At 46.5% G+C, this 26211-nt stretch overlaps 1 protein-coding gene across 1 annotated transcript in view; it reads left to right on the top strand.

Moving 5' to 3' along the window:
• The window catches only part of LOC126355337 (uncharacterized), a 475493-nt gene that overhangs the window by 377746 nt on the left and 71536 nt on the right, over window positions 1-26211 (top strand). Inside the window, exons 9-10 of the mRNA XM_050005632.1 lie at window positions 2055-2220; window positions 5605-5836. Coding sequence (XP_049861589.1) covers window positions 2055-2220; window positions 5605-5836 — 398 coding nt within the window. The remainder of the gene's footprint in view (window positions 1-2054; window positions 2221-5604; window positions 5837-26211) is intronic.

Raw genomic sequence — 26211 nt, 5'->3', positions numbered from 1 at the left:
TTAACCCTGTCACCCTGAATTTTAATCCCAGCTTTGAACCTTTCTTTTACTTCAGTTATTGCTCGTTCGTCTCATAGATTGAGCAGTAGCGCCCTCATACTAAATTCCCGTCTTCTATCCTTTTTAATCCGAGCATTTTGATCATCGTCTTCCATTCGTGTCATTCCTTCTACTTTGTTGTGTTTATTATATTTACCCGGATTACCCTATAGCTTGTTTCTATTTTTCTGAGAAGTTCAAACACTTAGCATCATCCTACACTGACGAACCCTTATTCAAAATCATATGAATGAGTACCGATTTTCCTTAAGTCTCGGGTACATTATGATCGCAAAGTCAAAACTGCCTCTCCGTAGCGCTCTTACCTTTTGGAAAGCCAAACTGATTATCATCTGGCAGATCCTCTATTTTCTTTTCCTTTCTTCTACATATTAGTCTTGTTAGCAACTTGGTTAGATGAGCGGTCAAACCGATTGTGCGATACTTCTTGCATTGTATGACGTTGCTACCTTCAGTATTGTGTGGACAATATTTTTCCGAAAGTCTGACGGTGTGGCGCTAGAGACATACATTCTAGACACACACTTGAATAGCCTGATGATGGCAGGTGCCAAGTACGCTATCTGATCAAAATTATGCTAACAGCCCTACGTAATGTAGCCGGCCGCGGTGGCCCAGCGGTTCTAGGCGTTCCAGTCGAGAACCACGTGACTGCTACGGTCGCAGGTTCGAATCCTGCCTCGGACGTGGATGTGTTTGACGTCCTTAGGCTAGTTAGGTTTAAGTAGTTCTAAGTTCTAGGGGACTGATGACCTCAGATGTTAAGTCCCATAGTGTTCAGAGCCATTTGAGCCATTTGAACCTACGCAATGTAGAACTGAGCAGTAGACGTCAGAAAAGGCGGAACCGACAGTATAAAAGGAAGCGGGCAGTATTTTGTTGTCTCCACAGAAGCAGTAACAGTAGAATGGATCGGTAATAGAAGCTAACTGACTTTGAACGTGAACAAGTAATTCGGTGTCACCTGCATAACAAATCAGTCAGGAACATTTCACCCTTTTTAAACTGCCTAAGCCGACTGTTGGCGATGTGATTATGAAGCTGAAACCAGCGAAACCAATACCAGGTAGATCTCATGCAGTGACGGACGGGAACGGGCGACCATTTCGAAAACACAGCGGAAGGAATCACTCGTGAGTTCTAAAGTGTTACCACCAGCAGTCCAGCTAACACAGCGACTTGCAGTAGTCAGCAAAAAATAATGAGGTACACTGGTCTGCAGCGGATGCTCAGCGGTGATTGACATAGTGCGACATGCGACAGTGTATGTGTGGAATCGAGTGATTTAGAATCTCGCTACAGCTTGTGACAATTCGATGGAAAAGTTTGGGTTTGGCTAATGCTTGGAGATATTTATCCATTACAATGTGTAGTGCCAACAGTAAAGTATGCAGGAGGTGATGGTACGATATGGGGTGGGGTTTCAGTGGTTAGGGTCTAGCCGCGCAATGAAGGTACTTTACTGCTCTGCGTACTGTGTACAGTAGAGGAACAGAATCGATCAGCATGCGTACGCAGCCTCTTATAAAGGAGCATCTGTGAGGCACTGGTTTGGGGACGGCAACATTCCTGAAATGGACTGGACTGTCTGGAGCTCTGACCTGAACCAGATGGAACACTTTCGGGACAAGTTAAACGTCAACTTCGCTCCAGAACCCAGCATCCAACTTGACCACCATCTCTGGTTTTCACTCTTGAGGAAGAATGGGCTGACATTGCTGCAGAGACATTCAGACATCTCATCAGAAGTGTCTTCAGCAGAATTCAAGCCATCGGAATTGCGTAGAATGTACATGCCCTCTGTTATTGTCCAGTAATATGTGTCCAGTTGCTTTTGCTGAGATAGTACACCTGCAAAACTAGCATTTCCGTGCCCCATCGGTGGTGATGTCCGGGTTGAGCCCTGCAGACGAGTCGCTTTGAGGCGGAGTGGTGTGCAGGGAGGTCCGGAGAGTGAGCCGGGTGCTTTCTGGGGCGTGGCCTGCCCTGTGCAGGCGGTGGCGCGCTGGAGCCGCCGCTGCTGGCAGACCACTGCGACGGCGACCCGCCGCGCCTCTGCGACCAGTCGTCGCTGAGCAACGCCACGCGCATCACGCGGCCCTGCTCCGACCACGAGAGCTACCTCTCCACCGGCGCCACGCTCTCCATCGCCCACACCAGGTCAGTGCCGCGCAACACCAATCCAAAAATAGAGCAGATGGCCTGCTTGTTCGGTTGGGCTTTGTGGCCCTTTGCCGCAAGTAACATCCACAAGCCCGCTCGGTCAGCCGTGCGGTCTAACGCACGGATTTCCGGCCGGGAAGGAGCGCCTGGTCCCCGGCGCGAATCCGCCCGGTGGACTTGTGTCGAGGTCCGGCGAGCCGGCCTGCCTGTGGATGGTTTTTAGGCGGTTTCCCATCTGCCTCGGCGAATGCCGGCTGGTTCCCCTTAGTCTGCCTCAGCTGCACTATGTCGTCGATTGCTGTGCAAATAAGTTATCCTGTACGCGTACACCACCATTAGTCTATAAGCAAACATAGTGGTTACACCAGTCTGGAGGGGGGGAGGGGGGGGAGGGGGGGGAGGGGGGTCGGGGGTCCACTGGGGGCTGAACCGCACAATAACCATGAAAGTGTAGTTCCATGTGGGGCGTCTAAGGGTGGAAGCGAACTGCGGTAGTCGTCGTGGGGTTGTGGACCACTGCAGCTGCAGCAGGGACGGAGTCTCTCCATCTTTTCTAGACCCCCAGTTAATATACAATACAATACCGACCACAACTTGCTCCCTTCACCTTAGTATTTAAAAGAATGCATATTGCTACATGTAGAAACAACACTTTCAGCATGGGAAATAGTCACTACATGCATTTTCTGTTGTTGCGTAGTAATCCTCTGGCAGCAGGAATTTGGTAAGAAGGACTGCAGACCCTCTCGAAATATAACAAGGGTCTCACTGAGGCCTTCGCACACTGTAATTACCCTCTCCGTCTTGTACAAAAACAGACCTGCCGTGCCTTATCTTTCCAGTCGTCCACCACCTCCCGAAGTCTCACTGCCCGGTAACAGAAGTGCATTCCCCTCGTGACTCAGTACCACCCAGGATAGGAGGAACTGAATTACATTCACCGCCAGGGTTTCGACTACCTCTTGTCATGCATCGAAATGAGAACTGTCCTACCCACAATCCTTCCCACAGTGGTATTCCACCAGCCATTCAACCTTCATATTACCCACGTTCATCCCTATACAATCCTGCTCCCAACCCGCTGCCTTATGAATCATATCCCTGTAGTAGACATAGATGCAAGAGCATGCCCCATAACATCATCCCATCACCACCTACTCCAATCCAGCCACAAACATGACCTATCCCATCAAAGGCAGGGTTACCTGTGAAACCAGTCAGCTGACCTACAAGCTAAGCTGCAACCACTGTGCTGCATTCTAAGAAGACATGACAACCAACAGGCTGTCTCTGTGCATGAATGACCACCAAAGAACTGTGTCCATGAAACAGCTGGACCACACCACTGCTGAGCACGTCGCCAAACATGACATTCTACATCTACCTCTACATACATACTCCGCAATCCACCTTACGGTGCGTGGCGGAGGGTACCTCGTACCACAACTAGCATCTTTTCTCCCTGTTCCACTCCGAAACAGAACGAGGGAAAAATGACTGCCTATATGCCTCTGTACGAGTCCTAATCTTCTTATCTTTGTGGTCTTTCCGCGAAATATAAGTTGGTGGTATTAAAATTGTACTGCAGTCAGTCTCAAATGCTGATTCTCTAAATTTCCTCAGTAGCGATTCACGAAAAGAACGCCTCCTTTCCTCCAGAGACTCCCACCCGAGTTCCTGAAGCATTTCAGTAACACTCGCGTCATTCTCAATCCTATCAGTAACAAATCTAGCAGCCTGCCTCTGAATTTCTTCTATGTCCTCCCTCGATCCGACCTGATAGGAATCCCAAACGCTCCAGCGGTATGCGGTCTCCTTCACAGATGAACCACATCTTCCCAAAATTCTACCAATGAACCGAAGACGAATATCCGCCTTCCCCACAACTGCCATTACATGCTTGTCCCACTTCATACCGCTCTGCAATGTTACCCCCAAATATTTGATCGACGTGACTAGGTCAAGCGCTACACTACTAATGGAGTATTCAAACATTACGGGATTCTTTTTCCTATTCATCTGCATTACCGATCACAAATCCTGTCCAAGTCATCTTCTATCCTCCTACAGTCACTCAACGACGACGCCTTCCCGTACACCACAGCATCATGAGCAAACAGCCTCACATTGCTATCCACCCTATCCAAAATATCATGTATGTAGATAGAAAACTCCAGATATTACCCTCACCTCCGATAAACACTCACCATCGAGGACAACATTCTTTATTTCAATGACTGCTTCACAGCCTGTGCCATCTGATCCTCCCAACAAATACAAACTTTTCTGAATGGCACAATATATCCTATTTTCCCGTAGCCCTCCTCAATATTGATTAGTCATTGTCCGTGCCCATTTAGTCTCTTTCCTGTTCCCATTCCAGCACTATGCAGCCCTTCATTCCACCAATGTACCCTCAGTCTTTTTGCTTCCCTCCTTTCCCGCAACACGCCCCCCCCCCCCCTCCCCCGCCCAGCCACCCTTCGTCTAGCCTCCCAACACTCTCTCCGCCTCATAACTGTGCACTGCCACAAGCATCACCACTTCCCTACCCCTACCCCTACCCTGCTATCCCTCAGGCTAGCTCATCCTCGCCCTCATCCCAGCACTCAGTTACCTATCCCATTATGCGCTGCTGCTAGCTGCCTGGCTTCAGCTGCCAGAGATTGCGGTCATGTGTGTGTCAGTTGTGTTTGCATTAGTGTGTGTGTCTGTTGCCTAATTTCGAAGGAGGTCTTGTTGGCCGAAAGCTCACTGATGAGTTGCACTTATCCTTTTCATAATATTGTTACATTTCATCCAGAGGCCGAAAACTCGCTAGTGAGTTGCACTTATCCTTTTCATAATATTGTTATATTTCATCCAGAATTTTCCATTGTTACATATACATTTATATCAGTGCAGTAACGCACTTACAAGATTCTCTTTGGGTACACTGAGGTTATGTTTACATCTACTGATTTCATTCCATTAATGAGACGTTATGATTTCTGGCCGTTACGAAGTCGTGAATGCGACAACAAAGCTCGTGAGATAATACGTAAACTCGTATTTTGTTTACTAAGGGACGGGGAGAAACTATATCTGGTGAACAGAGAGAGCTAAGCCTGGCAAGGTGTCTGCATAAGACGCTGAGACCTTCGTTCTCAAAGAAGGTTATAAAATTGTAGCCTAAAGGGCACTCCTTATTTCTACAAAAGGCTGAGGTCAGAAATATAGTTCCTTAATGAACATAAATTAGCTGGAATTGCCTCTTGATTACTGGAGTGGGTTGAGCCCTGCCACCTCCCCTCACCCCCCTCCCCACCTGTCCCCCCTCCTCCATGGATGGGGCGCATCAGTGAGATCGCCTTGTGACGTGTGACGTGGCGCCCTTTGCAGCGTGTCCGGCACGGCGCTGCACCCGGCGTCGTTCCGGCTGCGCTACGAGTTCGTGGACACGCGGCTGGGCGGCGAGCCGCTGCCGGGGCGGCGCCACGAGCCGTGCGCGCGCCTCTTCCGCAGGACGCGCGCCGGACACTTCTGGTCGCCGCGCAACGTGCGCCTGTTCGGCCGCGGCGGCGCCACACAGCTCTCCTGCCTCTACCGCATCGAGGCCGCGCCCGGCGAGAAGGTCAGTCCTCTGCATCCACTCTCCTACCGCCTACTGCTCTTAATCACTGTTCTTTCACAGCTTCACTGAGCCGGCCGTTGTGGCCGAGCGGTTCTAGGCGCTTCAGTCTGGAACTGCGCTGCTGCTTTGGTCACATGTTCGATCCTGCCTCGGACATGGATGTGTGTGATGTCCTTAGGTTAGTTAGGTTTAAGCAGTTCTAAGTCTAGGGCACTGATGACCTCAAATGTTAAGTCCCACAGTGCTTAGGGCCATCTTCAAAGCTTCACTGGCTCTGTTCTGCCCCCCCCCTCTCTCTCTCTCTCTCTCTCTCTCTCTCTCTCTCTCTCTCTCTCTCTCTCTCTCTCTCTCTCTCTCACCGACACGTTGCACTGCGGAACTTTCTTGTTTTCCTCACGTCCACACGTCAGTCGTCGGCGGTCGTCGAATTTTATGATTATTGACATTGAGAAGCTATTTCATATGCATTACAGGGGTTAACCATATAACTGACCTACTTGTGAAGCTTAAACATTGTGCTACAATTACTATCGAGAAGAGAAATTTGTTAACATCGAGTGTAGATTTAAGTGTCACGAAGTCGTTTCTGAAAGCATTTTTATGGAGTGTAGCCATGTATGGAAGTGAAACATGGACGATAAATAGTTTGGACAAGAAGGGAATAGAAGCTTTCGGAATGTGGTGCTGCAGAAGAATGCTGAAGATTGGATGGGTAGATCGCATGACTAATGAGGAGGCACTGAATAGAATTGGGGAGAAGAGGAGCTTGTGGCACACCTTGACAAGAAGAAGGGACCGGTTGGTAGGACATGTTCTGAGGCATGAAGAGATCACCAATTTAGCATTGGAGGGCAGCGTGGAGGGTAAAAATCGTAGAGGGAGATCAAGAGATGAATACACTAACCAGATTCAGAAGGATGTAGCATGCAGTAAGTACTAAGATGAAGAAGCTTGCGCAGGATAGGGTAGCATGGAGAGCTGCATCAAACCAGTCTCAGGACTGAAGACCACAACAATAACAACAACAACAACAACAATCACAACAACAATTACTATCGGCATCACTGGCGTGTTCGACAGTGGTGGTCTGGAATGTTCAATCGGCTGAGATGTATTAGAATCCGAAAATCCCTTTGCCTTAGGTTCGTGGATCTGCTGTAAAGATCACACTGTCGAATGGATTGTTGGGTGGTACATTGTAAAAAAAACGGTCACTAAGCGTTGCCCACAAGGATCGATACGTGGACGAATATTTTGGTACCTGACAATCGACAATTAAGCCACTACTGGAATTGCTCGATGTCACTGGTGAAGCGAATGGAATTGTGATTTACTCTCATGATATGCTGGTGGTCTCTGGAGATTCTAGATTAGCAATAGTTGTAAATAAAACTATATATGTGCTGTTTAACGGCAAAGTCTCCGAAAGCAATAGTGTAATCTTCAGGTTAGGTAACAGCCCAACTACGAGAAGCGCTATGTGCAAATATTTTGAAGCTTTCTCGACGACAGAATAAATTTTGCAGCGTTTGTAGACACAGTCTGTCTTAAAACTGCTAAAGTCATTACACAATATTACCAATGTCTGCACTTTCAGGTGCAATTGGATCCTGCTAAATAGTATCACAATTCAGTCCTGGTTGCCATAGCGGATTTTCCATCAAATGGTCACTAGCTCCTTCTCGTACGACACAAAACCGCACTAAAGCGTATACAGCCAGTGTTTCCCCTAAGAATGGTGGAGAAAACGTGAGCTCATATGTTTCGTAAAAACTCTGCGAGATCAGTCAAATGTTGTGTTGTGTTGGCTAATGAGAGCATAAGTATTTTTTACTTAGTTTCATATAACATAAGTATAAAAGTTATCAGTAACACTATGGTGTTGTAATTTACGAATAATTCTGATGGATCGATGTTTTTTGCAGAATTGCTCAATAACTGACTATAAATTACAATTGCAGTTTTAAATCTTTGAGGTTACATGCATAATACATGTAGGAAATGAAAGAATGCCGGAAGAGGTGATACGCCCTGCAAACCCGCAGGACGGGACAAGTAGTTCAAATTGTGGAAAGGGGCCAAAATAAGGGGCTGTCAGCTACACTCGAACAAACAACTTTATTATTTGATCAAACATTACAAGAGCGCAAGAAATTGTTTTTAAACACACAGCTTTAATCTTTTGGACTTAATTACCAGCTGAAATCTACTTTAATGTAAAAACGGCTGAAGGTCAATAACTTAAAACGCAAGCACAGTCAGAAATTTAAAAGGCAAGCCTTATCTTACAGCAGTTCTTTATTTAGGCTAAAGGCCCAAATAACGTGAGATTTTCAGAGCAAACAATTTCAATTCCAAATCGGCTGAAAGCCCAATTATACCGTGAATTTAATTTCAAATTTTTTTCTTAAACAATTTACTTTATTTACTAGCGATTTATCAAAAACATTAACACATCTAATCACACTACGTGAGCGTGGCAGTAGTTGCCAGTGGGTAACTGATGAAAACAATCTTCTTTCAGCAAATGGAAATTTTATTCCTAAACACCCTTTTTTTCTTTTAAAAAAAGAAACAGATTTAAAAATTATAATCAAAAAGCACCCACTAAAATCACGTTACAATTTATTCGGAGGCAGAAATAACATTTTTTTTCGGGGCTGAGAACCTTGCCGCTCCCTTTTACCACAGCTGTAGTCACGACAGCTCACAACAACCTATGAAATACTACACTGGTGCAAATCTGAAACACACCAGATTACATTAAACTAAAAATTTTAACAACTCACACAAAGACATAAACTATGCAACCCGTAGGAGGGATGGAAATGGTACAAAACACTCACATTAAAAAAAAATTACTTGCCACCGAAAGTGCAACTTGTTTTTAAAAGAAAACTCCTACGGTGGAAGGGAGGCCACTTTATATCCTGAAATGTCCATTTAAATAAAAATCCATGAAATGCAGTCTTACATAAAATGTACAAACTTGCTCTACATTACACATATACCGCCTCTCAAGATGACAGGCAAGATAAAAACATATTTCAGGAATTCCACCTTTACACTATAACCAGTAAATTCGTTAACACGGAATCCGACAAACATGATAAAGGCGGCTATTAACGTACTACAGACCGACAGACAGACAGACAGACACTAACTGCCTATCAAATGCGGACGAGAGACAGACGAGCAAGATGGGGATGAGAAACTGACCAAGAAAACAAGTAGAATTTAACAAGTAAGTGAAACAACATATCACAAATGACTTAACTTTTAATAAACTGCTATGTCTGGCGAAGACCTGGCGCAGCACCCCCAAATTGCTCTCCCGAACCGTCCGCTGTCAGCCGTTTCAACGGACGCAGGAAGGCGCGCCGATCTCCCGTTTCACGGCGTCACAGCTCGCACCGGCCAGACCGATGTCTTAGGTTGGCTCCTGTTGCTCTCGTGTCGGCCGCGAAGCAACTACCCCTCGCTATACGGCGCAGCCCACTGGACTGACGTGGCGACCTCACATGCGCCGACGCTCAAGACGGACAAGTCATCTTGTGTCTCAGGGCGCGACCGACCAACCGATCGATCCAACCGCCCATGACCATTGCCTGAACCAACTCGAGCAGACTGGCGGCCTAGCACATACTAGCACTCCGGACGACAGCCAGACACTGACTGCCCCACACTGATCCGACTGACCAACTGACGAGACTCCCCCCCCCACTAGCGAGCTCATAGCGCCCCTTAAAAGCACGTGAACAGGCTACCTTTCCCCTTTCACACCAGAGGGAGACACCAAAGCTGCGATTTCCACAGCGGCGCCACCGCTAGAAACGGAGAGCGACAGCTTTACACTACGCGCTACTGCGCGCTCTTCAAAACAACAAATTTTACCTAGACTCACCAACACTAAAGGCTAAACAACATAATTTTTGTTAAAAAAACAAGGCTTTACGTAAAACATTTCTTAATTAACCAAACTCAACCAAAACAGAAATTTGGGAGGCAAAGCCTTATCTTAAAACAGTTTTTTAGTTATGCTGAAGGCCAAAAAAATTAGACACATCAAGAGCAAACAAGTTAAATTCACATCGGCTGAAGGCCTAACACTTAAAACTGTGTAACATTAATTTTTTTAATGCGAAAGGCCATACTTCAAACAGTTCTTTAAATTAAAATGAAGGCCTAAAGAATCTTACGCCTTAAGGACAAAACAACCTTGATAAAAAAAAGTATCGGCTGGAAGCCATACAAGTACAAAGAACAAGTACAAATAAAATAAAGGCAGTACACCCTAGGGCGCTCAGATGTTCGAGGGTCAGCCTGGAATTCAAATACTAACGCTTGCTTAGGTGAGACAGGCAGTCGGGCCAACCATTCACGATCCGACAACAACGCAAGCGACGGATGGTCAGCGGATCCACCGACAAGATAACTTCCACTTCACCCAACCAGGGCACAACAGGAAGTTTAACTGAAAAACGTAGAAGATGTTAGCGCCCACAACCAATCATACATGCAGCTGTCAAACTACACACCGTGATGGACAGCAACAACACGATGACGAAACTACACAGCCTGAAAGTTACGACAACGGACAGAGCAGGTAACCGGAATGTTAACGGTCACAAAGCAGAAGATTCCGCTGGTGCACTCCAATTCAAATAACCAAGGACAGTGAAACTCCGCCGGTGGGTGGATTGGATTTTCCAAGTTGAAAACCACGTTGTTGCTTTCGGGAATATGCCAACAGCCGACAACGAACTCCGAACGACACAATGTGAACAGTCTTGACTTTCTGGTAGATTTAGTCAAAACTCAACTTTAGACCGCCAGCGGTCCTGGCCAAACTACGTTCCACGAAGAATTCCTCGCTGCTCCACGCCAACCGACAATTTGCTCGCACACCGCCCAGCCGGAAACTATAAGCGCCAGGCCAAAGATAGGCCAAGGTGCGAATATCGATACATACCGCTGCTGCCATCCGCGGAAGGAGAGGATAACAGCATAATCGCGATAACCGTGGGAGACTAAACACAGAATCGCAACGAAAGTTTAATCCAGCGTATAGCATGAGCCAGCCACGGCTCGAGGAAATTAGTTTCCTGTTCAGAGCAGGCAAAACTCGAAGTTATATCGAGGAAGCCGCAGATCAAAGATCATAAGGAGAAATTTAAATAAGAAATACCGTAATATATTAATTTTTTGCTTTGCTTTGATCGATACTTACATTCGTTTTATATACTATAATTTTAATATCCTTTTAAAGGTTTCCAGTTCGCACAGGATCTGTTGTTGCAATATTGGATACGTCATACACCAAATGATTACGTGTACAAATCAGTACCACAAGCGGTTCCGAGGTACCGGGTATCGACCCATGGTGAAACAATAATATTACTTCGTGGTGTAACCTCCACAACCGGCAATACAGACGCTGACTCTGGCATCTGGTCGATCGTTAAGATGGGGAATTCTGTCCTGGTATACACTCTGCCCTACGCCACGCCTTTCCGACCTGTTCACGTAGTTCTTACTTGTTGCATTATGAGTCGCACGAGTTGCTTCTCGTCGTATCATATCCCGCACTATCTCGATTGAGGATCGTACTGGCCGTGGAAGTTGCAGCACGTCTTGCAGAGTACGTTGAGTATCACGGACAGTGTGTGGGCGAGCATTGTACTGTTGGAACAACACATCACCTTCTTGTTGCAAGAACAGCAAAGAAAAGGTTTAACAACATTCAACAAATACTACAGAAACACCAAAGGTGAACGACAGTTGTAGCTTATCGCACCACTAACCATAAGGCCACGGGTGGGGGCCAATGTGTCTCAGGCGAATGCACCCTACGAGACAGCGCTCACCAGGTTTATGTCGTACTCGTAAACGACCATCACTGGCTTGCAAGCAGAATCATTTTTCATCACTGAAGACCACGGCGACTTTCCATCTTCCAAGTGATCCTCTGACGACATCCGTCGATGCTGTGACGGGAGTGGAAGACGGACTAGAGGTTTCCGTGCCAGAATTTCCATTGCTAATAACCTCGTGTTCTGGGCTCATACGCCCTCTTATCTGTACTGCGGTAAATGTAAGCTCTGCCACTGTTGCCCTTACAATACGACGATCCTGGCGAATGGCCGGCTGGAGTGGTCGTGCGGTTCTAGGCGCTACAGTCTGGAACCGGGAGACCGCTACGGTCACAGGTTCGAATCCTGCCTCGGGCATGGATGTGTGTGATGTCCTTAGGTTGGTTAGGTTTGAGTAGGTCTACGTTCTAGGGGACTGATGACCTCACATGTTAAGTCCCATAGGGCTCAGAGCCATTTGAACCTGGCGAGTGTCTGGGTGCGTGGATGCGCATAACCACCTCTACGGGTATGAGAATGTTCTCCTGACAGCTCATACCAGCATCATTACACACGTCCAACGTGTGTGGCAATTCTTCGAATGGACCATCCTGCCACTCGGAAGGCCACAATTTCACACATTTAAAACTCGCTCCACTACCGCCGAGATGGCATATGGCGTCATCAGTTGAAAATCGACGTAGCCTTACCAGATGTACTAATTTTTCTCTGGCAGTGTACGTATCAGATTGAGGCATAAGTTGTAGCGTTTTTGTTTTTCCTGTTGGTATCCCATTTAACTCCTCCCGAACAGGACTTGAAGGGCCAAAGGTACCGACCGGCCGCCGTGTCATCATCAGCCCACAGGCGTCACTGGATGCCGATATGGAGGGGCATGTGGTCAGCACACCGCTCTTGTCAGTTTCCGAGACCGGAGCCGCTACTTCTCAATCAAATAGCTCCTCAGTTTGTCTCACAAGGCTGAGTGCACCCGGCTTGCAAACAGCGCTCGGCAGACCGGATAGTCAACCATCAAAGTGCTAGCCCAGCCCGACAGCGCATAACGTCGTTGATCTGGCGGGAACTGGTGTTACAGTGCGACAAGGCCGTTGCCTGGTATCCCAGTTGCTTTGGGTTTATTTATCGACTGTCATTTTTGTTTCCAGTTTAGTGTTGCTATTTTTGTTTACGTATTATCATATGGAGAAAGTGAGTTGAGCAGTGAACGCTAGAAAATTGAGTGCCAAGTGAAGGAATCGATGTATTCTTCTGTCAGAGTTAATGACAGCAGCAGATACGGCCAGAAACTTTTGCGCCGTACATGGGGATAACGACAGTGAACAGATTTCAGCAAGAAAATGGCTTTCTCGTTTTAAGGAGAATCGTTTTGATGTTAATGAGTGCCGGCCGGTGTGGCCGAGCGGTTCTAGGCGCTTCAAAATGGCTCTGAGCACTATGGGACTTAACATCTATGGTCATCAGTCCCCTAGAACTTAGAACTACTTAAACCTAACTAACCTAAGGACAGCACACAACACCCAGCCATCGCGAGGCAGAGAAAATCCCTGACCCCGCCGGGAATCGAACCCGGGATCACGGGCGCGGGAAACGAGAACGCTACCGCACGACCAAGAGCTGCGGACATAGGCGCTTCAGTCTGGAACCGCGCGACCGTATCATGCCTCCGGCTTGGATGTGTGTGATGTCCTTAGGTTAGTTAGGTTAAAATAGTTATAAGTTCTATGGGACTAATGAACTCAGAAGTTGAGTCCCATAGTGCTCAGAGCCAACATATAGGTCAAACCACGTTACTCGGACGCCCGTATTTGTCGCAAACGGTTATAAGTATCAAAACGAAATTCTCGGTAAATGATAGAAGGCAAAACCAAAAAGTAATTTCCCTGTATTGGTAACACTTTTATAGTTTCTATACATCTAGATAGTTGAGGAACTACGTGTGTCTCCATCTTAGTAGAGTGATATAATTTGTAATGTGGATCGAAACTTCCCTCCTTTTCTCCATCTCTAAACATTCTACCTCTTTCCGTACAGTAACTGTAATCGCCTCATCCTCCCAGATTTTGAGATCTTCCTAGAGATCTACCTTTCCCATATTCCACCGCAAATGAAGACTCCAACTATCATTTCTTTGCCATGATGCAATCTTACACAATGCGGATTGTGCGCATTCCATTCATTAATTGTTTGCCATATAGACGTGTAGCATCCATCCTTTATGATCCTCCCCAGAACCTCATCTTTAGTTGAACCCTCCTATTTAGTACTGCGGCTCTTTTTGTTTTTAGACACAATCACGTCCACAATATTATAATAATCGTTAACGGTTTCGGCCATACCATGGTCATCTTCAGATCCTACGATGGATAATGGAAAAAATCTGCATGAAAATCTTAAATTTTTAAAGTATTTTTGCCAGTTAAAGTTTTAATTAAACTGAAGTAGAAATCAAAATACATGCTTTTTTTACCCATTGGTCTTAGGAGACATTTGATGGTTAAAACTTTCTCTTTCAAATCCTAAAAACACCATCAGAGAAGCAAATAATTAGAAATAAAAAAATATATAAAACAAGTGTAGGTTATAATATGACAGTCCACTCTTCTTTATCGACAAAATATGGCAATTTTTTTCCTGCAATTTAGCAATACGACTGGGCCTCATCTCTATCTACACGTATCAACAAGTAAATCAGATGAAGAACATCACGTCACAGGTTTCATTATCACTATTTTAGACCGAATAAAATTTTTTGTTAAAAACCGGTAGCATGGCTGCAGTGAACTATTGCTCATCAATGGAAAAATAATGACATATTCAGGAAAACATTAGATGTTTTCAACAAAACAGTTTCGTAGATACGGCGTCGCGTCACTTCATGTAAACTGTCACTGAATGAAATCGACCTTTCGGCCAAGATTGAATTACCTGAGTTTAGGTCTAGTGCGCTGTTATTTTACATCACGACACGGAACCACGCCCAGAAAATTTTTATATTAACTTGATCTTGTAACCCCCTCCACTCTCCCTTCAATGAATCTTTAAATATTTGAACTCCCCTTTACAAAACAGCTTAACACATGTGACTACTTTGTAGATGAGTTCATATGTTGAATATTTGATGTTATATATGCATGACTGAAGGCCCAAAACCCAAATCAGTTTATGATAATTTTATAATTACTTATGCTACCTATTTTGAGAAATGCTTAAATCTTTCTGAAAAGCTAGGTTTTCTCCTAAACTATGTGTCATATAATGATACAATGTTGCAGGAAACTTCAGTGGTATATGTGAATCACCTTTTCAAAATGGGTAGCGAACAGAGTTAGCAGTAGAAAATTAATAAATTAAAAGGTCATTCTTGATGCTGAGTTTTAACACATGAAGAATGAAAATTCAGTAACAGAGGAACTTCCTTCCTCTCGTTATTTTGTGGGGCTGCAAGCGAAAAAAAATTATCAAAACTTCGATGAATGTAATCTAGGTAACCTGCGCTCCATTTTAAGAAAAGCTAGCTTTCCACGCATCAAAACGTTTATGACGTCGTACCTCGTGGACCATACGTTGTAAGATGATATAATTTTGCACATACATTCAACAGTATATGTGGATACTGCCTGCTATGAATAGAAGCAGTAATAAATATAGAAATAATATAAAACATCATTATAATGCTGAAATTTGACTGTATCAACAGCGTAATTTTTTTCATTTCCTAATTTGGAGGTGAGAGAGAGTTCACACAGAGAAAAAGTTCTGCAAACGTTTCAAATTATGTGTTAAGTTTGTTGAAAGCTGCTAAGTGCTCAAATTCTCATGTAATGTACAAATATAGTCGTGTTGTAAGTTCTCTCAAGTTTCATATACTCAGTTGGCTGGCTCTGAGCACTATGCGACTTAAATTCTGAGGTCATCAGTCGCCAAGAACTTAGTACTAATTAAACCTAACTAACCTAAAGACATCACATCCATCCATCCCCGAGGCAGGATTCGAACCTGCGACCGTAGCTGTCGCTCAGTTCCAGACTGCAACGCCTAGAACCGCACGGCCACTCCGACCGGCACATATACTCAGTTCCTCACAGTAATATTTGACTCATTATGTCAGACCTGTTACGTAAGATTATATCACTTAATGAGTTGATTGTGATGGCACATTAAATTTTAAAATTCAATCAATAATTATACACAATATTGAATATAAAATTTTTGCTGTGCCTGGAAACCGTAAGATGCGTCATGTGCAACCGGGACCAGGTTTTCGGGTGTCTCTTTTAGCTCTTTATTAATATACAACATGATCCACTATTCGTCTGATATGTGCGCTCTAGGAGGCACAGGAAAAATACGCAGGCAGCAAATGCATGTGGGTTAAGTGTAATTCACATGAACAATTTTCTCCGACGGAAGCTAGTTTGGAACACAATAATCGAGACAAGCCATGTCTTGAAAATCGAAATATTAATAATAATAATAATAATATCTGAAGGCTGAAGGCATGGTTGGTAGTTTGGGGAAGGAGACCAGACTGCGTGGTCATCGGTCTCATCGGTGTGCGGAAGGATGGGGAAGGATTTCGGCCGTGCCCTTTCAGAGGAACCATCCCGGCATTAGCCTGCAGTGATTTAGGGAAATCACGGTTGAAGGCATGAAGCTGTCACTATAGCTGATAAGAAACAAAGACGAATACAAATCTCAGCTGCTAGTTACGGCGTTGGAGGCTGTGCCTCTTTGGTGTAGACGCCATGAATGGTGTAGGTATGTAGCTGGTAGTTTCAAGAGGCAAAGGTCGGCGTGGATGGCGTTGTCCTCGAGGTGGCAGCTCCACAGCGAGATCCTCATTGTGCGAATGCTTTTGAAATTGGCGCTTCCCCAGGGAATTCACACAGAGTGAACTAGTCGGGGTTCTGGGGTGCTATCCTAAATACTGCAGGTACTACTTTCGCTTACGTGGTACAAGGAGGAGAAAAGGTCCACAGGACCATTGATACGTGGCAGCACTTGGACTGTTGGCTGGTGGTCATCTCAAGAGCTGTCCCTTGTGAATTCCACACTCACATGACCCATCTGTGCTATTTGTTGCTGGCTGACAAGCCACAAAATATCGAAACAAGACACCGGTTTCCAGCCCCCTCGCTGTTCTGAAATGGAGGAGAGGTGGTAGCACACCTCGTGGGGAACCCTGGAAAGGGCTGGGTTCCCAAGGGTGGCTGTGATGGCAGGGAGCTGAGGTCCATCTCCATTGACGTTGGTGGTTGAGGGGCGTGGGGGGGCTGAGGTCCATCTCCATCGGAGTTGGTGCTGCTGTTGCACGTGAAGCAGCTGAAGATACCTCTAGGCAACTGTCCAAAGGCTGGATCTAAGATAGGACGGTGGTGTCTGCGATCGGAATTGTAGAGTACTCTGTCTCTGGAACAAAAGATGGTGGCACACTGACGCAGGAGGAGGACCATTGTGGGGCTGCAATTGGTTACACTACTGGCCATTAAAATTGATACACCACGAAGATGACGTGCTACAGACGCGAAATTTAACCGACAGGAAGAAGATGCTGTGATTTGCAAATGATTAGCTTTCCAGAGCATTCACACAAGGTTGGCGTCGGTGGCGAAACCTACAACGTGCTGACATGAGCAAAGTTTCCAACCGATTTCTCATACACAAACAGTAGCTGACCGGCGTTGCCTTCTGAGACGTTGTTGTGATGCCTCGTGTAAGGAGGATAAACGCGTACCATCACGTTTCCGACTATGATAAAGGTGAGATTGTTGCCTATCGCGATTGCGGTTTATCGTATCGTGACATTGCTGCTCGCGTTGGTCGAGATCCAATGACAGAATCTGGAATCGGCGGGTTCAGGAGGGTAATACGGAACGCCGTGCTGGATCTCAACGGCCTCCTATCAATAGCAGTCGAGATGATAGGCCTCTTATCCGCATGGCTGTAACGGATCGTGCAGCCACGTCTCCATCCCTGAGTCAACAGATGGGGACGTGTGCAAGACAACAACCATCTGCACGAACAGTTCGACGACGTTTGCAGCAGCATGGACTATCAGCTCGGAGACCATGGCTGCGGTTACCCTTGACGCTGAATCGCAGACAGGAGCACCTACGTTAGTGTACTCAATGACGAACCTGGGTGCACGAATGGCAAAACGTCATTTTTCCGGATGAATTCAAGTTCTGTTTACAGCATCATGATGGTCGCATCCGTGTTTGGCGACATCGCGGTGAACGTACACTGGAAGCATGTATTCGTCATCGCCATACTGGCGTGTAACGCAGGCTGATGGTATGGTGTGCCATTGGTACACACGCCTCTGTCACCTCTTGTTCGCATTGACAGCACTTTGAAAAGTGGACGTTACATTTCAGATTTGTTAGGACCCGTGGCTCTACCGTTCATTCGATCCCTGCGAAACTCTACATTTCAGCTAGATAATGCACGACCGCATGTTGCAGGTCCTGTACGGGCCTTTCCGGATACAGAAAATGTTCGACTGTAGCCCTGGCCAGCACATTCTCCAGATCTCTCAGCAATTGAAAATGTCTGGTCAATGGTGGCCGAGCAACTGACTCGTCACAATACGCCAGTCACTATTCTTGCCGAACTGTGGTATCGTGTTGAAGCTGCTTGGGCAGCTGTATCTGTACATGCCATCCAAGCTCTGTTTAACTCAATGCCCAGGCGTATCAAGGCCGTTATTGGGGCCAGAGGTGGTTTTTCTGGGTACTGATTTTTCAGGATCTATGCACCCAAATTGCGTGAAAATGTAATCACATGTCAGTGCTAGTATAATATATTTGTCCAATGAATAGCCGTTTATCATCTGCATTTCTTCGTGGTGTAGCAATTTACGAGGCCAGTATTGTATTATGCTTATGTCACATTGTACCATCGTCAAGGGTCACCTCAACTATGGCCTAGTACAGAAAATTGGAAACGACAGAAACTAATGCTGGTGGCCTTTGGTGAAGACAAAGACCCATTCAGGTTCCTGGAAATGGATATGGCAGTTGCTGGACTGCAGAGAGGAGGGATGTGCGCTGGTTGGATTGGTGACAGATAATTGCGACCGTGTTGGTTGGCCATGGAGTTTCAGGAGTTGAAGGATAAAAAGCCACAAAGAGTGTACGATTCTTGTGCAAAGGGTGATGGTTGTGGAGCTAGAACAGCTGAAATTTAGTTATGGACGTAGCGATTGGCTAGAACATCAGAAATGTGGTGAATGGACGCAGTATGTGACAGTGGTATGCCAGCTGCTTCGCAAAAATGTAGAATTCCCTAGAAGGAAACTGAGGTCATTACCTGTAATAGTAGTTTGACAGCGTTTGAATGGTTTGTTCTATGAATGTGGTAACGATGAAAGAGACACAGGGGAATACATTGCTGGCATCTATGGCTATTAACCAGGAGTACCGCAGGAAGCATCCCGCGAAATCCAGGTGCAGAGGGGACAGAGGTGCCTGGTTAAGGAAAACACCGACTGGAAGGGCAGGTGGGGTAAGAGGTGAGCATGAGGGTAACCATCATGTCCATGTCCCACCAGTAGATATGTTGATGGGCACGGTGGATGGTGAGCGCAATGCCCCAGTGCCTATTGTGTAAAGGAGATAAGGCACACTGCTGGTGAGCAAACATGATCACGACCATGGTGTGACCATTGTCCTCATGAAACAGGAGCACTTTGTTGTAGCTGGAGAGTTCATTCCAGTAATTGCGGTAGTCCTGGACCTCCGGATACTGTAGCTACTTGCGGTATGGCAGCCAACCATATTGCCCCAGGTGGAGTAACTTACAGAGCACTGGGTCTGTAGCAATGTGGTGTGTGATGAGCTTGGTGTCCAACAGATGGTTGGCCATGACTGCCTCAGTAACATCATCCATAAGGTAGAAACTTCAGGACCCACGTCATAGGCATAGAGGTCAATCTTCACGAACACTTTGCAGCTCGCAAAGCGGCTCATTATGTGCTCTAGCTAGGAAACAGGATAAGCATCTATGCCAGATTTTGTATTAATGGTTGTCTTGAAGTTCCCACAAATACAAATGTATTGTTTGGTTTTTCTACACTGATGATGGGGGCGGCCCATTGTTTATGGAATTGATAGTGAGAATACGCTCAGTCTGTAGCCACTGTAGCCCAACTGAAGTTTGCCTCTGAATATCAACGGAACATTTCTGACTTTAAAGATCTTCGTTGTTGCTTGTAAAAGAAGAGCTACATGTGCCTCGAAATCTGTGACATGTGAAGGGGTTTCCATGAACACTGAGCTAAATGTGGAAAAGATGTCTTTTAGATAGGGGATGGAGACCAGCGACTTGATACTAGCGGCAGGGTCATGGATTTCTAAGCCAAGGGCATTGAACAGATCCAGGTCTAAGAGACTGACGGCTCCAGGGATGTCGACGACCAAAATCCTGGCTGTGAGGACAGACAACCGGTACTGTATTTGGGAGTAAATTAACTGTTGTCTTTAATGATGTAATTGCTGTAACTATGAAGTGGAATGTCAAAAGTTTGAAGGGGAAAGGATGGCATGTAAAAATAAGATTGCCAGTCTATGATGGTTTCTGAGTATCCTGTGTCTATCACTAGCTTTCTGGGTACAATGTTGATGGCTGCTGTGACTGACAGAGATTCCTCTGAGAGGAGAAGCGCAGACTGGACATAGAATACCTCAAGGAGCGTATGCACGCTGTCGTCATACACCACATCTGAATGTTACATACATGCACAGCCGATATTCATTTTGAGCACTGCTTTGCACACTGCAGCCCTATGCCCGGATTCCCCACAAGAGGTGCAAGTTGCTGTTGGATCACTGACAATGGTACTGGTGACTAATAAAACACTGGTAGCAGAAAGGGAGCTTTTGAGGGCAACGTCTGGCTGCTGAATCTTTGCCTGCATGGTTGATGGGCATGTCTTGGGCTGAGAATGGCTTGTTCATCAGGTGGCGAAAACTTGTTATAGATCCTGTTGAGTGGCTGACGAACTGACATACTGTTCAGAGCTCTGATAATGGGGGAATCCTTATCTAAGGAACTGTCCTTAAGTTTAAGGAGATGTGTGCATAGTCCTTCATGGACGTTGTGCACGAGAAAAATGTCCAGAATCAGGGAGGCTGCATACGATTGGTTACACTGAGGATTACTACACCAGAAATAGCAGTCGTAAGGTGAAACCTGGATGCAAGTGTATCATTCACGGTAGAACTGTCAAATATATGACAACTGAAAAATTGTGGAGCGCTCAGCACTTGAACCTCAGATTAAAAATATTGTAATAAACTGTACTTAAACCTGAGATAGGGCAGAGCTTGTAGCTGTAATTCTGAGTTAAATTGTGGCAGGAGGTGGTAAACATATGGGCTTGTATTTGCCGAAAGGAAGGTACACTGTTGGATGTCATCTGTCATCTGTGATATTGTTGGCTAAGAAACGCTGCTCTGTATATCTGACATAGCTTTCCCATGGCTGGATCTTCTTTTCGAACAGAGGAAAGAGCGGTGGCGTCGTCTGGAAGCCCTAGATCATAGATTAGATCCAAGGGAGTCGGTTTGAGAGCACTGGAGGCGACTTGGAGATGGCCATAAGCTGCTTGAATATGATTTCATAGATATTGTGCCTCTACTGGAGCAGTAACAACACCTGGGCAGAGACATCCGCCAGCTCTGTTATGCTGGAAACAACGTGACAGTACGTTTAATTGAAAAAGGAGGAACACAACTCAAAACACTGTCTACCTCGGTTGGTGCACACATGTGAGACAGTGGTTCGGGAAACAAAGTATCTCGTGACCAATTGATGTGCCCGCCAAGGGCGACGTTAGAAAAATACCCATGTAGGAAATAAATATGAGTTTAACTTATCACACATAAACAATATTCTCTGACGGAAGTTAGTTTGGACAGCAAGAACTGAAACAATCCACTTTTTGACTATCGAAACAACAATTACATTATCTGAGGACTGAAGACCAGAAACTTTTATAGTAAACTGAAAGTTCCAAAATCCACTGACCAGACACTAAGCATACCACAATCAAAGTCCAGAAGGATAATGCAGAAGTTTAAGTGCTGAGAGGTCGAGCAAAAGTTAAAGTCTCGAACGAACACACAGAAGTTTAAGTCCTACATTTAGCTAATGGAACATGTAGACAAATAGTACAAGGTCTAAATGCTGGTCATGTCTCTTCAGGGCAATGGCCGCAAATGCTGTAGTGGCACTATTTCTGTCGATGCATTTTTGTAGACTCTGTGGCAGTTTTTGCATGCACATATCATACCAGCTCGCCGCCATGCTGTTCACAAAGTTATGAACCTCTTCTTTCACCTCGTCGTCGGAGCTGAATCGCTTTCCGGCCAAATGTTCTTTTAACTGAAGGAACAGGTGATAGTCACTGGGCGCCAAGTCAGGACTATAGGGTGGGTGGGTGATTATGTTCCAACCGAAACTGTTGCAGGAGAGCAACGGTTTGCCGGGTGAAGTGTGGGCGAGCGTTGTCATGGAGAATGTATACGCCCTTGCTCAACATTCCTCTTCTCCGGTTCTGAATTGCCCGTTTGAGTTTTTTCAGAGCCTCACAGCACCTGTCAGCGTTAATTGAGGCCCCAGCGATTCAGTTCCGACGGCGAGATGAAAGAAGATGTTCATAACTTTCTGAGCAGCATGGCGGCGAGCTGGTATGACATGGACACACAAAAACTGCCACAGCGTCTACAAAAATGCATCGACAGTAATGGTGATTATGTCGAAAAATAGCTAAATTTTGAAGCAGCAAACTGATGTAAACCATTCTAGAAATAAACAAGTCTATGTGCTTGTAAAAAAATAGGAGACCTTACGTTTGGGATTACCGTCGTATGTAGGTAAAGTCCCGAGCGACTGGAGAAAGCGCAGGTGACGCCCGTATATAAGAAGGGTAGAAGGACGTATCCTCAAAATTACAGACCAATATCCTTAACATCGGTTTGTTGCAGGATTCTCGAACATATTCTCAGTTCTAATATAATGAATTTCCTTGAAACAGAGATGTTGCTGTCCGTGCATCAGCACGGCTTTAGAAAGCATCGCTCCTGCGAAACGGAGCTTGCCATTTTTCACATGACATCTAGCGAACCATGGATGAAGGGTATCAGGCGGATGCCATATTGACTTCCGGAAAGCGTTTGACTCGGTGCCCCACTGCAGACTCCTAACTAAGGTACGAGCATATGGGATTGGTTCCCAAGTATGTGAGTGGCTCGAAGACTTTTTAAGTAATAGAACCCAGTACGTTGTCCTCGATGGTGAGTGTTCATCGGAGGTGAGGCTATCATCTGGAGTGCCTCAGGGAAGTGTGGTAGGTCCGCTACATAAATGACCTTTTGGATAGGCTGGATAGCAATGCGCGGCTGTTTGCTGATGAGCTGTGGTGTACGGGAAGGTGTCGTTGTTGAGTGACTGTAGCAGGATACAAGATGAGTTGGACAGGATTTTTGATTGGTGTAAAGATTGGAAGCTAATTCTAAATATAGATAAACGTAAATTAATGCAGATGAATAGGAAAAAATTGTTGTGATTGGCTGGAGAGCCAACCCTGTGGAACATGACAAGGGAATTAGAATTGAGAAAAACGGACGTAGCTGGTGGAATACTTTAATCCATTAATGGAGAACGTCGCTCTTTATGGTACATGATTCACAATATCAATAGTAGGGATACTGGCGCCTTGCTAGGTCGTAGCAAATAACGTAGCTGAAGGCTATGCTAACTATCGTCTCGGCAAATGAGAGCGTAGAAGTCAGTGAACCATCGCTAGCAAAGTCGGCTGTACAACTGGGGGGAGTGCTAGGAAGTCTCTCTAGACATGTCGTGTGGCGGCGCTTGGTCTGCAATCACTGATAGTGGCGACACGCGGGTCCGACGTATACTACCGGACCGCGGACGATTTAAAGGCTACCACCTAGCAAGTGTGGTGCCTGGCGGTGACACCACATTCCTCCCCCGCAAATCGGTGTACGGTTGTGGCATAAGGCTTCCGCCCGCCGTGGGGAGGACCGCATGTTGACGTATGCGACGAGGTGGGGAGCCTAACAACAGGCGAGGCTGTGCCACCCGCACCCTGCCATTCGGACCTTGGGGAGCGAGGAAACGCCTGAAAACCTGCTCCAGGATGCACGCCAACATGCGGTTTATGCGCCCGTAGAGAGACAGGAGGGGCCGAAGAGTCGACCTCCATCGGGCCGGGGCACCCGACGGGCGAAGACGGCATATGGTCCGGAGCGGGCAAGAGGTCCATGCCGGAGGACAGCTGGTCACGGGAAGCGATCGGCGGCGCGTGCCCCTGGAAGGCGCCCGGCGGTTGCAGCGGTGCGTCCAATGCGGGCGTCGCCGGCGGGAGAACAGGCGGCGGCGGCGGCGGCGGCGCGTCGCCTTGGGGCAGGCAAAATGGAAGGCAGTGTCGGTAACACCTGGGGCTGAGGCGAGCCAGTAGATGGGTCCCCAGGGCGCTGACCGGACGGCACCGTCGCTGAAAGCAGACGGCGAGCGGCAGATCCCGTGCGACGACAGAAGCGCAGCTGATTGAGATGCCGATGCACCTCACCAGAGGCCCCCAAAACCAGATACATAGCGCGTCCGAGGCAGCGAAGAACGCGCCCTTCGAGCCAACGCCGTGAACCTCGATAGTGGCGATAGTAGACAACTTCGCCTGGAGCAAAAGCAGGTGTCTGCCGCTGCACAGGAACCTGATGCGGCGGATTTAGCAAAGACATCAAGGTTCGATGAGGGCGACCGTGGAGCAACTCAGCCGGCGAGCGACCATCTCGTGGCTGAGAACGATACGAGGACAAAAAGAGCAATAACGCGTCCTTCCCAGAATGCGACTCTTTCAACTTTAACATCTGTGACTTGAAAGTCCTGACCAATCGTTCAGCGGCACCGTTTGACTATGGCGAATACGGCGCGGACGTCAAACGTTGAATACCATTGGCCATGCAGAATGACTGAAATTCTGCGGACATGAATTGTGGGCCATTGTCGGAAACAATAGTCTGTGGAAGACCTTCAATGCAAAAGATAGCGGATAACGCTTGGATGGTGGCAGATGACCTCGTGGAAGTCATCACGACAACAAAAGGAAAATTACTGAATGAATCTACCACAACCAACCATCGAGCATTCCAGAATGGACCAGCAAAATCGATGTGTAAGCGTTGCCAAGGGGAAGTGGCTTTTGGCCATACAAAAAATTTCCGCGGTAGTGCTGACTGTTGTTCGGCACACACCATGCTAGAAGAGCACATATTCGTAATCGCGGCATCGATTCAGAACCAAGTACAGTGCTAACGAGCAAGTTGTTTCGTTCTCACTATACCCCAATGTCCATGGTGGAGAAGCCGTAAGACAGAGGACTGTAACGAACGTGGTACCACGACCCTGGACTGATCATTATCAGAACGCAACAGCAAAATACCACGTCGTAAGAAAGGTCTCCCCTTGTGAGCAAAAAATCGGGTCCCCGATCCGTGACTTGGAAAAGGGCCATTGCGTAGCACCAAAACGCAGAACGGGAGCAAGGACAGGGTCGGCAGCTGTGGCTATAGCTACACGACGAAAATCAATCGGAAACGATTCGATCACGTCATCGGTTTCCGCATCAATGATCATGCAAGTAAGTTCGGAGGAATCGAATGCCCTATCCTCAGCAACAGGCAAGCGGGACAACGCATCGGCGTTTCCGTGCTTAGCAGTGGACCGATACAAGATATCGTAGCGGTACTGCGAGAGAAAAATAGACCAGCGAATGACGTGGAGGTACAGGCTTGGTCGGATGAAAAAGCGATGTCAAAGGTTTGTGGTCTGTGATGATGGTAAAGTGACGAAAATACAAGAAATCATGAAACTTCGTAACACCAAATACGAGAGCCAATGCTTCTTTCTGGATCTGTGAATAATTTCTTTGCGCAGACGGGAGCAATTTGGACGCAAAGGCAATAGGGCGATCGTGCGATCCATCTTTGTGCGCAAGCACAGCACCGATCCCGAAATCCGATGCATCCACCATTAACAAGGAGGCGTCTGGGGATCGAATGGCGTAAGGCAAGTATTGGAAAGCAACGCCGATTTCAACTGGCGAAAGGCGCGTTGGCATTCCGTCGTCCAGACGAACGGAACACCCTTACGGCGTAAGTGATGAAGAGGAGCTGAAATGGAAGAGGCGTGCTGCACATATTTATTATAATCGTTGATTTTTCCCAGCACACTCTGTAGCTGCTTCAAATTCTGCAGCGAAGGCAAGTCTTGAATGGCACGAAGTTGCGTGGGACTGGGATGTGTGCCTTGGGCATTGATTACATGTCCCAGGTATGGCAAGTCCCGAGCAAAAAACACACATTTGTCCTTCCGCAAGCGAAGATCATTTTGTCGCAAGACCTGAAATAATGTTCGGAGATTGGCCAAATGTTCTTCTTCCGTCTTTCTGGAGATCACAATATCGTCCAGAAAATTTGC

The sequence above is a fragment of the Schistocerca gregaria genome, chromosome 3 (assembly GCF_023897955.1).
Source record: "Schistocerca gregaria isolate iqSchGreg1 chromosome 3, iqSchGreg1.2, whole genome shotgun sequence".
Lineage (NCBI taxonomy): Eukaryota > Metazoa > Arthropoda > Insecta > Orthoptera > Acrididae > Schistocerca > Schistocerca gregaria.
Note: the sequence above shows the minus strand (reverse complement) of the source record. Positions and strands in the feature narration are given on the sequence as shown.